At 38.3% G+C, this 13371-nt stretch overlaps 1 protein-coding gene across 1 annotated transcript; it reads left to right on the top strand.

The window, feature by feature from the left end:
* On the top strand, positions 10206-11262 carry LOC109819784 (protein PHLOEM PROTEIN 2-LIKE A1-like). Its single transcript, XM_020385696.1, has 3 exons — positions 10206-10337; positions 10482-10600; positions 10726-11262. The coding sequence occupies exons 1-3, from the start codon at positions 10296-10298 to the stop codon at positions 11096-11098; spliced, it is 534 nt and encodes a 177-aa protein (XP_020241285.1). The 5' UTR covers positions 10206-10295; the 3' UTR covers positions 11099-11262.

Genomic DNA, 13371 nt, shown 5'->3' with positions numbered 1-13371 from the left:
AGGCTTCTCTGTCAGCGGACAGACATATAACAACCAATTTGCTCATTTTCAAGGCAAAATATATAGCAAAATAAAATAGTTACTTGGTATTTCTCACAACTATTATATTATTATTATTATTATTATTACTGTTGTTAATTATTATTGTTGTTGTTTTTAGTACTTACGTAGTTCAGCTCAGGATTTGTATTTGTACTCTATTTATGTTGCTCAACAACAACAGCACACCAGATGAGATTGGCTATTAATTAAGATAATCATGTAGGTACCTTTTTTTAATTTTTTTTCTAGTTTTTATTTTTTTGAATGATGCATGCGTGCTTTTGATGGTAGGTGATACAAAATGTTTGAAAAATATGATTAGTCTCCCTCTGGTATATAATTATAGTAAGTCTTGGTTAGAAATTTTTTTGGAAGCATCATGCCACATGCATGCACTTGGACCAAGTCATGGAGGGAAATCTAATAGCATAGCCACCGCTTGAAACTTATCATGAGTTGCTTGTCTTTCACTGTTCTAGGCCACGTGGAATATCTAGGTATTACTTTTCTCTATTAAACTGTGAAGAATAACACGCCATAAAAAATTCCTTAAAAAAAGGGTATAAAATGACTTATTTAATACGAAGGTAAGTAGCTGAAATTTTTTTTCGAGACATGTATTATATAAAACAGCATATTTTTTAGAGATGGAGCTAATCAAATCTACCTAAGTTTTGTTTAAGTCGGTCGACGCTTTGGTTAACGAATTTCCTTTTAGATTGAGAGAGATCGAACTTTGTGTTAATTTTTTTTAAAATTTTAGTAATGACGTTAGAGTCTTGTTGATAATAGTGTATTGTAGTGGGTTTTAGTCCTATATTGCTTGGGAGAACAAATCTCACACAGTTTTCCGTACAATAATATGATGTTATCTTAATAATCTTCTTTCTGTTTTGGCGGTTATCCATGGCGCATTTTAGCAGGCGAAAAAATTTCTGCTAAAGTGCGCCCCCACTGAGTTCACGATGGCAAGAAAGAAGAGAAGTATCGCTACAAAGATCTTAAGCATTGGTTTGCGATCGTCAAATCCTTGTTTGCAACCCTCAGAGGATCGTATTGATACCAATATTGTTGAAGAAGATGAAGGTTCTAGCACTGGATTCATGGGGTCAACTGGCCCTAAAGGGGAGAAAATGAAGAAATCTATGAGAGAAATCCTCGGATCTACAAGTTTTCTTGTCAATCCTACATCTCAGGTATCTCCTCAACTTTTTGGTTTTCAATCTCGTCAGATAGGGAATCCCTCCATCTCACATAATGGAGCGAGTAGTTCAAGATCCGCATGGGCTGATGATGAAGTAGTTGAGGTTAATATTCCTGATCAATGTGGATCAAATCTTTTGTATCCTGCATCGATTGCAAAATCTAACACTGAGGCTCTGAATCCAGTTAAGAATGATGAGATTAAGTCAGATTCAGCTCAAGATAAATCAAAAGGAACGGAGGCAGATTTTCCTCCTATTATTGCCTTAAATGATAAACCTGTTTTGAATCCAGAAAATGAATCTAAAAAGAGTTGGATCAGTTTTTTTACTGATAATAGAAAGGCAGGGAGTGGTATGATTTTGGATTTTATCCCTCCAGAATCTAAAGATTCTGTAAAATTTGAAGAAGAAGAATGGAAAGAAGGGGAATCCATGTGGGAATTCTCCCTCATTGGGCAGGTTATAGGATTAAATGCAAAGTTTAAAGCTATGGAATCTTTTGTTAAGAAAGTCTGGGCTCAGTTGGCAAATCCTGAAATTAATGCAAAGTTTAAAGCTATGGAATCTTTTGTTAAGAAAGTCTGGGCTCAGTTGGCAAATCCTGAAATTTTCTTGTTGAAACCAGGCCTTTTCCTTTTCAAATTCAAAAATAAGGAAGAATTGAATGAAGTTATTGAAAGTGGTCCTTGGTTTTTTGGTTCAAGGCCTATTCATCTTAAACACTAGTCTATAAATGAGGAAATTGAGAAGAGCTTCAACAATATCTACCCTATGTGGATACAGTTACCAAGCCTCAGACTCAATTTATGGAATGCTAAAAGTATAAGTAAGATTGCAAGTGTTGTTGGAAGGCCAATTGCAACTGATAAACTCACAGTAACAAAACAGAGATTAGCTTATGCTAGGGTTCTAGTTGAAGTTAAAATGCCTTTACAACTTCCTGATCACATATCAATTCAAGGTCCAAATGGTGAAATGATAAATCAGAAGGTCTTCTATGAACATAAGCCCAGTTGGTGTGATTTCTGTAAAGTGATTGGACATGATACAACAGTTTGTAGAAGGCAGAAAAAAACTCAGAGATGGATTCCTAAACATGCTTCTAATAACTGCAATGCTCAGATGAATAGAGATGATGGAAAATCAAGTTCTGGACCAATTAAAGGACTGGATATCCCTAACAAAGAAGGAAATCCTGGACCTATTGAGGATGTGATTATGTCAATCTTAACTCCTGGAAAATCAAAAACTGGAAATGTGAATGATACGGGAATGCCTACTTTGAGGCTTGATCCTGGTAAAAATCCTGAGCATATGCAAGTGCATGTTCCTCAAGAGAAAGTGGAGGCAGTACAAGCTGGAAAAATAGCACAACTACCAGAATCTGCTGAAACAGACTCTGTACATGTTGTGCATGTTTTGCCAACAGCACAGGGTTTTGCTCAGCCAACTGCAGTTTCTTGTCCTGAGCATACTATGCATGTTTTTCCTCCAGTCTACAGGCATGGATCTGATCAAAATGAAAATTCCTGGATGCTCATTAAAAAAAGGAAAAATAAAATGAATTATATCAATTCTTACTCCCCTTTGGCTGTTATGGAGAATAATCTGGATCCCTCTATTCTAGATAGAGGAGGAACAAATTGATGAACTGGTCTTTTTGGAATGTTAGGGGTTTGAACAAACCCCCTAAACAACATTTAGTAAAGCAACACCTTTTTCAAAATCATCTCTCTTTCATAGCTCTTTTGGAAACAAAATTGAAGGATAATAAAATTCCAAGTGTCACTAAGAGAATTGGTGCAAATTGGAAATGGTTCTCCAATGTGACAAATCCAGGAAAGGCCAGAATTCTGATTTTATGGGATTCTAGCACTCTAGATATTCAAATTACACATGTCACTTCACAACAAATAACATGCTCAGTGAAGTCAGTGGACGGGAGAACAGAAAGTGTTATCTCATCTATCTATGGTTCAAATCATCAGGAAAATAGAAAAGAGTTATGGGCTGATCTATTTCAAATATACCAAACAATTGGAAGTGTACCATGGCTGCTGTGTGGGGATTTCAACACAATGATAAGCAATGAAGAAAAATTGGGAGGTACAATGCTCACTGACTCTGATACAAATGATTTTACTTCTTTCATTGAAGATTGTAAACTTTCTCACCTCAAAACTCTGGGTAGTTTTTTCACCTGGAACAATAAACAGGATCATATCACAAGGGTTTAGTGCAGGTTAGACAGAGCCCTAGTGAATGACTCATGGATTCAAAAAAACAATTCTAGCCATGTAGAGTTCCTGCTCCCTAATTTCTCTGACCACTCTCCTGCTGTGGTTTCAATCTATGAAGATGATACTCAAGGAAAAAAGCCCTTCAAGTTTTTTAATATGTGGACCAAGCACAATAATTTCTTGCCCACAGTTTCCTCAATATGGAATAAGGAAATTGAAGGATATAGAATGTATTCCGTATATACCAAGCTCAAGCTCTTGAGGGGTGAATTAAAGGAATTAAACAGAAAACATTTTGGTAATATTAGTGAACAAGTCCTTAGAGCTAAATTTGCTCTAGAGGAAACCCAGGGAAAGCTACAGGATGACCCCCTCAACCCTGTATTGATTAACCAGGAAAAAGAGTGCCTTTCCAACTACAATAAACTTCTAAACTGTGAGTTATCTTTCTTTCAACAAAAAGCCAGAATACAGTGGAGCATTAAGGGAGATAAATGTACAAGCTACTTTCACTCAGTCCTCAAGGTCAAAAGACATCAGAACAGAATTCTAGTTCTCTATAACAGCTTAGGTGTTAGGCTCACTGAGGGAGAAGACATTATAAGTGAGCTAATCTCCTACTACAAGAACCTGATGGGCAAAGCAAGAGCTACGAAATCTCCTGACATCAGGATAATTCAACATGGACCCTGCTTGAATGAAGATCACATTAGGAGCTTATCTTCACCTGTTTCCAAAGAAGAAATTAAGAAAGCAATATTCTCTATATCAGATTAAAAGTCCCCTGGTCCAGATGGTTATGGTGCATCTTTCTATAAATCTGCATGGCCAGTGATAGAAAAGGAGGTTACACTTGCAATAGAAGACTTCTTCAAAACTGGCAAATTACTGGGAGCTGTAAACTCAACCTCTATCACACTCATACCCAAGGTACACTGTCTAAGCTCCCCATCTGATTTTAGGCCAATTTCTTGTTGTAATTGCCTTTACAAAATTATATAAAAAATACTTGCTAATAGAATACAATCTGTTATGGGGATCCTGATCAATGATTCTCAAAGTGCTTTTGTGAAGGGAAGGCACATAGTAAATAATATCTTGTTAGCTCATGAGTTAGTCAAGGATTATGGCAGGAAAAATATCTCCCCAAGAGCCATGATTAATATTGACATTAGAAAAGCTTTCGACACAATCAGTTGGAATTTCATAAGGGAGATGCTGGATGGTCTGGGTTTTCCAAAATTTTTGTGTGACAGGATTATGACTTGCATTACTACTCCAAAATATTCCATCTCACTCAATGACTCTTTACATGGATATTTCAAAGGGGAAAGGGGGCTGAGGCAAGGAGATCCACTCTCCCCTTATCTGTTTATATTGGGAATGGAATATCTCTCACGAAGCTTAGATCTATTGAAGCAAGACAAAACTTTTAAATTCCATCCAAGATGTGGGAGGCTCAAAATATCACACTTAATCTTTGCTGATGATCTCTTATTATTTAGTAAGGGTGACTTGAATTCAATTCAGAAATTATACCAATGTGTCACAAAATTCAGTGATGTCTCTGGCTTAGAAGCAAATCCAAGCAAGTGTGCTATCTTCTATGGAGGAGTAGAGGAAGAAGTTAAAGAAACAATCCAATCCTATCTGGGGTTTACTGAGGAAAAAATGCCTATTAAATATTTAGGTGTTCCCCTAGTGTGCAAGAGACTAACATACCTGGACTGCTCCCCTCTCTTCACCAAAATCACTAACCAGTTCCAGGAATTTTTGAAGCTCAAGAACTTGTCTTATGCAGGCAGGTTACAGATCATCAAGAGTGTCATCCTTGGCATACAAATATACTGGACATCGTCTTATGCAGGCAGGTTACAGATCATCAAGAGTGTCATCCTTGGCATACAAATATACTGGACATCCAGTTACGTTCTCCCAGTTAAGGTGCTTCAAATGGTGGATGAACTTTGCAGGAATTTCCTTTGGGGGAAAAATGATCAAGCTTTCAAAACTCCACTGGTATCCTGGGAAAGGGTTTGCACAGATAAAATGTATGGTGGATTGAGGATTTTTTCTTCAATCATATGGAATAAAGCTGCAGCTTTAAAAACCCTATGGGATATACACACTAATAAAGAGCTCTTATGGATCAAATGGGTTCATGGCACTTATCTCAGGAGCAGAAGTATATGGCAGGTAGAAATCAAAAGAAGTGATTCCTGGTTATGAAAGCAGTTGCTGAAAATCAGAAATAAAGCTATGGATTACTGTGGAGGGGAGGTTAATCTAATTAGCCTAATCAGTTCCTGCTTCAGGAACTCAAAAATCACCTTGTCAGACTTATATCATGCCTTAATCCCCACTACAAATAGAGTGCCATGGAATGTAACAATCTGGGGGAGACTAAATTACCCCAAGCACTCTTTCATCTCTTGGTTAGCAGTCCAAGATAGACTACTAACTCAGGATAAGCTGTTGAGAAGAGGGGTCATTCAAAACAATAACTGTGCACTGTGTGCAGGTTCAGAAGCTGAAACTCGAAACCACTTGTTCTTTGGATGTGCGTTTTCGAGAGATGTTTGGAATGGAGTTATGAATTGGCTACAATTCAACTGGAAAGCTGTGATTGGAATCAATTGATGAGCTGGTATGAAGCAAACCAAAGGAGAAAAGCTTTCAAGATCAATGTTAAAAGAATGACCCTCACTTCCTCTATCTACAATATATGGTTGGAGCGCAATGGAAGGATTTTTAAGCAGAGTTTCAAAACTATTGTGCAAATCATCAAAAACATTAAGCTGGACTTGCTGATAGTAGTTCTTAACAGTGGACTACCTGAAGAAAATAAAAATTGGTTGATCTCCTTATAGATGTAACAGGGGATTAGTAGCTGAAAATGTTTCACTGGGAAATTCATAAGAGGAGTGTCTGGCTCATGGCATGATAAACCTCAGCGGGAATACATGTGCAGGTTGTAACAGATATCCCTGATACATGTTTTCAGGCCTATGATCTTTGTTGAAGAGTCAATAGGAGAAGTTAGAAATAGTATTACGGCTCTAGTAAATGTTTCATTGAGATTTAGATACTAAATTTGTTATCTCACAAATGTGATGAGATTCTTGATGTACATTCTCTTTTCATATTGGTTGATGAATAAAATTTTTCATTTACCAAAAAAAAAACAAATCTCACACTCCTCTACTTGTATAAATATATGTGCATACTCAATATTCAATTCAAGGGAAATTTACCCAAGATTCTCTCTCTCTTACTTTAACATGGTATCAGAGCTAGGGCTATTGTTCCTCGTCGTTTTTAGGCTGAGGCTATTCTCACCGCGACTCATGCCATTAATATCACTCTATCTAGCTCTCTTTCCGGTGCTACTCCTTATAGTCGTGTTTATACTCACCCTCCCCGTTATGATCTAGTTCGCATTTTTGGTTGTCGATGTTTTGTTCTTCTGCCATCTCACGAACGTGATAAATTGTCTCCCAGAGCTGTTTCTTGTGTTTATTTAGGAATTAGTTTAGAACATCGAGGTTATCGTTGTTATGATCCAGCAACTCGTCGAGTTCATATATCTCGTCATGTTCAGTTCGAAGAGGATTCTCCATATTATTCTGCTTCTGATGACTTTAATTTCCTCCACTCTACTGATCATGCTTCCCCGTCAACTGCATCACCCACTTCTTCACCTCAATTTTCCTTTCGAGATCTCCCTGACATCTCTCCCTCTCCTTCTGTTGACTCTTCCTCACCCGAGTCTTCTCTTACACCATCTAATCCATATCCCGTGGACACAACTCTCACTCCAGAAAATACTGTTGATCTCCACGCACCTGCGCCAGCATCTCCCCCGCCTGAGGTTCCTCTTGCTCTTCGTCGAGGCAAACGTCCACATGTCATGCCTGCCCGGTATGCTTCTGTTACTTCTTATTCACCTATCTTTCATAATTTTCTTGCTGCCATTCATACTATTGTTGAGCCAAAGTCCTTCCAAGAGGCAGTTTAAATTCCAGAGTGGCGACAGGCTATGGCTGAGGAATTTCAAGCCTTTCAGCAAACTCATACCTGGGATGTTGTTCCCTGTCTTCCTGGGATCTCTCTTGTTGGCAGTAAATGAGTTTATAAGGTTAAGTTTCGTCCTGATGGCACCATTGAACGTCGAAAAGCTCGTTTAGTGGCTCGAGGTTTTACTCAGCAACAATGTATTGATTATGAGGAAACATTTGCTCCTGTTGCTCAGATGCCCACTGTTCGTACTCTTCTTGCGGTCGCTGCTGCTCATCGTTGGCCCTTATACCAGATGGATGTCAAAAATGCTTTTCTTCATGGCTCTTTATCAGAGACCGTATATATGCAACCGCCTCCAGGGTTAAATATTCCTCCGGGACATGTATGTCTCCTTCGCCGTGCTGTTTATGGTCTCAAGCAGGCACCCCGCGCTTGGTTTGAGTGTTTTCGCGATGTCGTGCTCAAAGCGGGCTTTATAGAAAGTCATCAAGATGCTTCTCTGTTTGTTCGCACTACATCGCGCAGCAGAGTTTTATTCCTCATCTATGTAGATGATATGATCATTACAGGTGATGATATGGCATGTATACAATACGCAAAATCTCAGTTGCAACAACAGTTCCACATGAAGGATCTTGGATCTCTTCGGTATTTTCTTGGTCTAGAAATTTCTCAAGGCCCGCGGGGTGTATTACCGTCTCAACAGAAGTATCTCTCAGATATTCTAAATCGAGCTGAGCTAACTGATAATGCAACTGTCGATACTCCACTCCAGCAGAATGTCAAACTTTGCTCTATTGATGGTGAACCTCTATCTGATCCTACCCGATATCGACATCTTGTTGGCCAGTTGGTCTATTTGTGCATCTCTCAACCAGATATCTCTCATGTTGTTGGTATTGTCAGTCAATTTGTTAGTGCTCCACGTTCTGTACACTATGCTGTCTTATTACGGATTCTTCGGTACCTCCGGGGTACTAGCACTCGCTCTCTTTTGTTTCCTGCTACATCTAAGTTAGAGCTTTGTACATATTCTGATGCTGATTGGGCTGGTGATCCAACTACCAGAAAGTCTACCACATGTTATTGTATATTTCTTGGTGATTCCCTTATTTCCTGGCGGAGTAAAAAACAAGATGTTGTTGCTCTTTTCAGCACTGAGGCAGAGTATCGTGCAATGTCCACAACAGCTAAAGAGATTATTCATCCTCGTCGCCTTCTCAGTGATTTCAGCATTTCTGTTACGACTCCTACTCCTCTCTACTGTGATAATAAGAGTGCCATCCAGATTGCTAATAATCCAGTATTTCATGAAAGGACCAAACATATTGAGATCGACGCTCATTTTGTCCGTCACCAAGTTATCAAGGACAAGACAATTCTACTTCCTCATGTTTCATCCGCTGACGAGCTTGCAGATTTCTTTACGAAGGACTTACCTGTTCATCGGTTCCAGTTTCTTGTACGCAAACTCACTTTGTTTGATCCAACATGAGTTTGAAGGGGGCTGTTGATAATAGTGTATTGTAGTGGGTTTTAGTCCCACATTGCTTGGGAGAACAAACCTGTCACTTCTCTACTTGTATAAATATATGTGCATACTCAATATTCAATTCAAGGGAAATTTACCCAAGATTCTCTCTCTCTTACTTTAACAAGTCTTTTTTATTTTAATTAGCAAATGAATGATGTTAGATTTGATCAATTAGTCTCCAATCTTATCATAGGGAGTTTTTAGTTTAGTTTTAATACTTTCTATTTTCAGTAATTCCAATCCTGTTTGGAGTCTTACTATGTTTTGAGGATTTTAAACCCTCGAATAATTATTGCCTTTTTCGTGGATTTAAAATTTCTTCACGGATTAAAAAAAAAAACTATTCTGCATCGATTCGTAAAATGCCTCTCAATAGATTCAACGGTTTTGCTTCCGCACTATATCATAATAAGTTACAATAAACGAGTTAATCTGCAACTAGTTTCCAATAAATTAAGAGACATTTGTGTTTGCTTTCCCTCAGTAAATTAATGGTACATGCACTTGGGATACTAATACATATTCGGTCTACAAAGTATTTCTTAAAATATTATATATCGAAAAGGTCTGAGTTTTTAAGTTGCTGCCGACCTAATATATATATATATCTAAGACGTACGAATTTTCTTCAGCAGCCGGCCGGGGATAAGCCAGCGGGTCCGCTACGTTCTTGGGTAATATATATGCATGTGGCAATTAATTACTCCTTTTGGGGGGATAGTAAAGAATGAGATGCGAGAGATCACTATTATTGTCCATTTTTTTACTTGGTTAATTCCGGAATAATGAAGCACGAGAATTAATTATGAAGCAAAGTGGCAGCCACGGAGTTGAAAAGAATTAATTAACATATTATTGATTTCACGTACGACTTCACCTACCAATTTATGCGCTTCTTTGTCAAGTTGATGAGACCACACTTGCGTACGTGTTTTACTAAAGTTGTCCCAGTTTGAAATTGACGCTCTAAACAATAATAAATAAAACCCTTATAATTTTGACTCGACCCTTTTAATTTTGAATTTCAAAAAAATCATATGTAGTTTGGAAAAACTTTCCAAATCTACGTGGAGCACCGTTGATTCCAAGCGGGCGGCTTGTTTCCTAAAAGTGAGTAGGTGGAGGAGCTCGATCTTTGAAACCTCTATAAATGCATCCCCCGAGGGATTCACCATGTATTACATCCTCTGAAGAAAAAAAACAAAAAGAAACACTTACATAAGAAACTACCCTTCAAACACTTAATATCAAGAGATGGCTACTGTTGCCAAGGAGCTACCAAAGGTGTACACAGAGGCAAGTAAATAATAATTAATTGTTTAGCTACGTACTTGTCTACATCAAAAGATACATGCATGCATGCGTGTATCCTTCAATCGCTATGTCTAAGCTCATTATATATATATATGTTCTCAAATTAATTAGTAATCAACCGTACAGAACACATGGATGGAGGAGAGGAACGGCGATAGGGGCATGCTTAAATACCCGAGAGAGCTCGACATTACTAATGTTGATGACGGTAAATCCTGGGTCTGGCACTCCCTGGTCTTCGGAAGGCAAGTATATGTTTCTGAATTCATACATGCGTGTATACGTACATTATATATGCTATTCATTATAAATTTTAGATGGTACCAATTAATTCAATTTTCATGCATATGATAAATTAACCACACTACAGCATCGGTAGATTGGGGATGGAGGCACCGAAACTGATGGGGGCGACGCACGTGGAGATCCGTGGAGACTTCAAGATGTCCAAACTGACACCGGGTCTCAAGTATCAGGCGGTGCTACTGTGCATGAAGACTGACGGTAACGAAGGGTGGGATTCCTGCCCTCTGAACGTAGAGCTTAACCTACCCGACGGAACCACACAAAAACGCGAGGTGGACCTGACCAAATTCCCAACGGATGAGTTTGTGATGATGGTGCTCGGTTACTTTGAGGCCGTTGAGAGCGGCGACATCACTTTCTCCGTCGTTGACACCTCAGACTGCGTGAAGAAGGGATTCGTTGTTAAGGATGCTGCCCTCCGTCCACTCCCCCGTTGATCTCCTATATATATTGTGAACGAACATTTGATAAGAGTTAATAATGAACGATGATTGATGATGATGATGATGAAGATCGTGCATATATATATACTCCAGCTCAATCTCCTCTTGTAATATTGATTAATATTACCAAATAAAATGGAGTTTTTGTTTTATTGTTCCATGTCTTGCTGCTAAATCTTCTAATTATATATTCTTCTCGCTTAATTTCCTTAATTAATTAAATTTTTATTTTTTGATAAGCAAAAAATTTCATTGCCAATGAGCACTGATGTACAGAGTCTAGATAACCCAGGAAGAAAACTGAGCGATGCACAAGATACAATTAATTACGTACGACTCATCTAAAAAAGATACAAAATTGAGTGCATAGCAATCTTGGGTTTGAAGGCACGAGCAAACACCTCACGCTTGATATTATGAATCAATCTGCACTCGCTGGAAGATTTGTGAGCGAAAATCCTACTATTGCTTTCAATTATGAATGATAAATGTTATGACAAATTCCTCGGGATAAGCTAATATCAATAATCACACGAGAGCACAAAAAAAAAATCAAGAACACACGAACACAAAGATATACGTAGTTAGGCTTAGAGGGCCTACGTCCACGAGCGAAGGAGGAGAAAAACTTAACTAATTGTGAGGAATACAAACTGGAATCTCTCAATCCTAAATAACACCCCAAAATTCCCGTACAATCTCTCTAAATAAAAGGAAAAAAAGAGAAGAATATCAAATAGGCTTCATAAAAGAACTCTTTTCTTGATTGGTGCTCTGAAAATTGATGATTAATTATTGGCTTAAAAGACTGCTCTTATATAGCCTTGAAGATCCCAACTCCTTACTGTCTAAGGAATAAGAGTTCAAATAGGAATAAAAACTCACATGTCCTAAAACCCAACAATAGTCCAAGTAGAAATAAATCTCTAATATGATTGATTGTGCAAAGTCTAATGTAAGTAGGACTCTTGATCAAAACAAACCAACCTAAAAAAGAACTCCCAAAGTAATATGGATTTGAGTATTTAAGACAACCTATAACAATAAATGTGCACGACAATAGAGCCCTTCATAACTTTCCTTCGAACAGACATACCATGCAATCTAGAATAGCTAGCAGTAGTTAAGAACATCAGACCGTAGGAGGCTGAAATGAGAATAACCATTCAATAACATCACCAGACTCTAAATAGAAGAGGAGAAGCTACAAGCAAAGGAAAGATGCTTAATAGATTCCTCCTCGCATAGGTACAAATTGTTTGCGTCGGAAATCTTTTTCATTCTTGAATCCATTACAATTGTTAATCAATTACAGATTCAAGAGAGTTGATCTTCTTATAAGATCTCTCGTTACAACGAAAATAAACAGATGAGATCTCCTAGAAACACACGCAGAGATCGTTTATCGATCTGCTGCTTGCGTGAGAACTTTGCCTGTACCGGGGACATGTTAGTCCGTGAACGACCAATTAATAGATCCGGGTTGATCTGAAAGAAGGCGTAGTGTTCTTAGTCTCAATCGATGAAACTTAGAACTGAAGTAAATAATCTCAACCAAGTGAGATTACTACTCTTCTCAAGATCAAAACAAAATATGATCTCAAGGGAAGGATGAAAAAGGGCTTCAGATCTCCCGAAATCTTCCTCTTTATGCTGAAGTTTGCCAAGATCTCGCTAGCCTCCCTCTGAAATTCGTGGGTTTTGCTCTCACAACGTCAGCACCTCACCTCCAAGCTCTAAATTTCAAATCATCAGTGCATAAGGGCCCTATGAGTGTATTTATAGGCTTTAGACGCCGTGTTTTCGGATAAGAATTCGTGATTTGACCTTATATTCAGTTAATAACGGTTTAACCACATTTAGGGATGATCCCAAGACAGTTAGGAAGGCAGTAGATCGAACGAATCCCAAGAAAACATCAAAAAACACGTCGTCGGGAGGCTGAATGTGCGAGTCACCTTAGCGGGACTTGGCACTGTTCCGAGTCACTTTGAGGTGACTAGGAATTTCTGATTTTGTCTTGTTCCGTCATTTCGCGCATTTCGTCGTTCCGCACGAGTCCATTTGCTTCCTTTTAGCCTTGGATGATCTACTTTGACTTACACTACTGGATTTACACCTTTTGGTGACGGACAAATCCATCGCTAAAGGTCTAAATTCCGTCGTTATAAATTTTAGCGATGGAAAAAAAAATTCCGTCGCTAAATAACCGTTTGTGCATTGAGGGTCCCTAATTAGACTTTTGGCGATGAAAATTCCGTTCCGAA

This window comes from Asparagus officinalis, chromosome 1 (assembly GCF_001876935.1).
Source record: "Asparagus officinalis chromosome 1, Aspof.V1, whole genome shotgun sequence".
Classification (NCBI taxonomy): domain Eukaryota; kingdom Viridiplantae; phylum Streptophyta; class Magnoliopsida; order Asparagales; family Asparagaceae; genus Asparagus; species Asparagus officinalis.
Note: the sequence above shows the minus strand (reverse complement) of the source record. Positions and strands in the feature narration are given on the sequence as shown.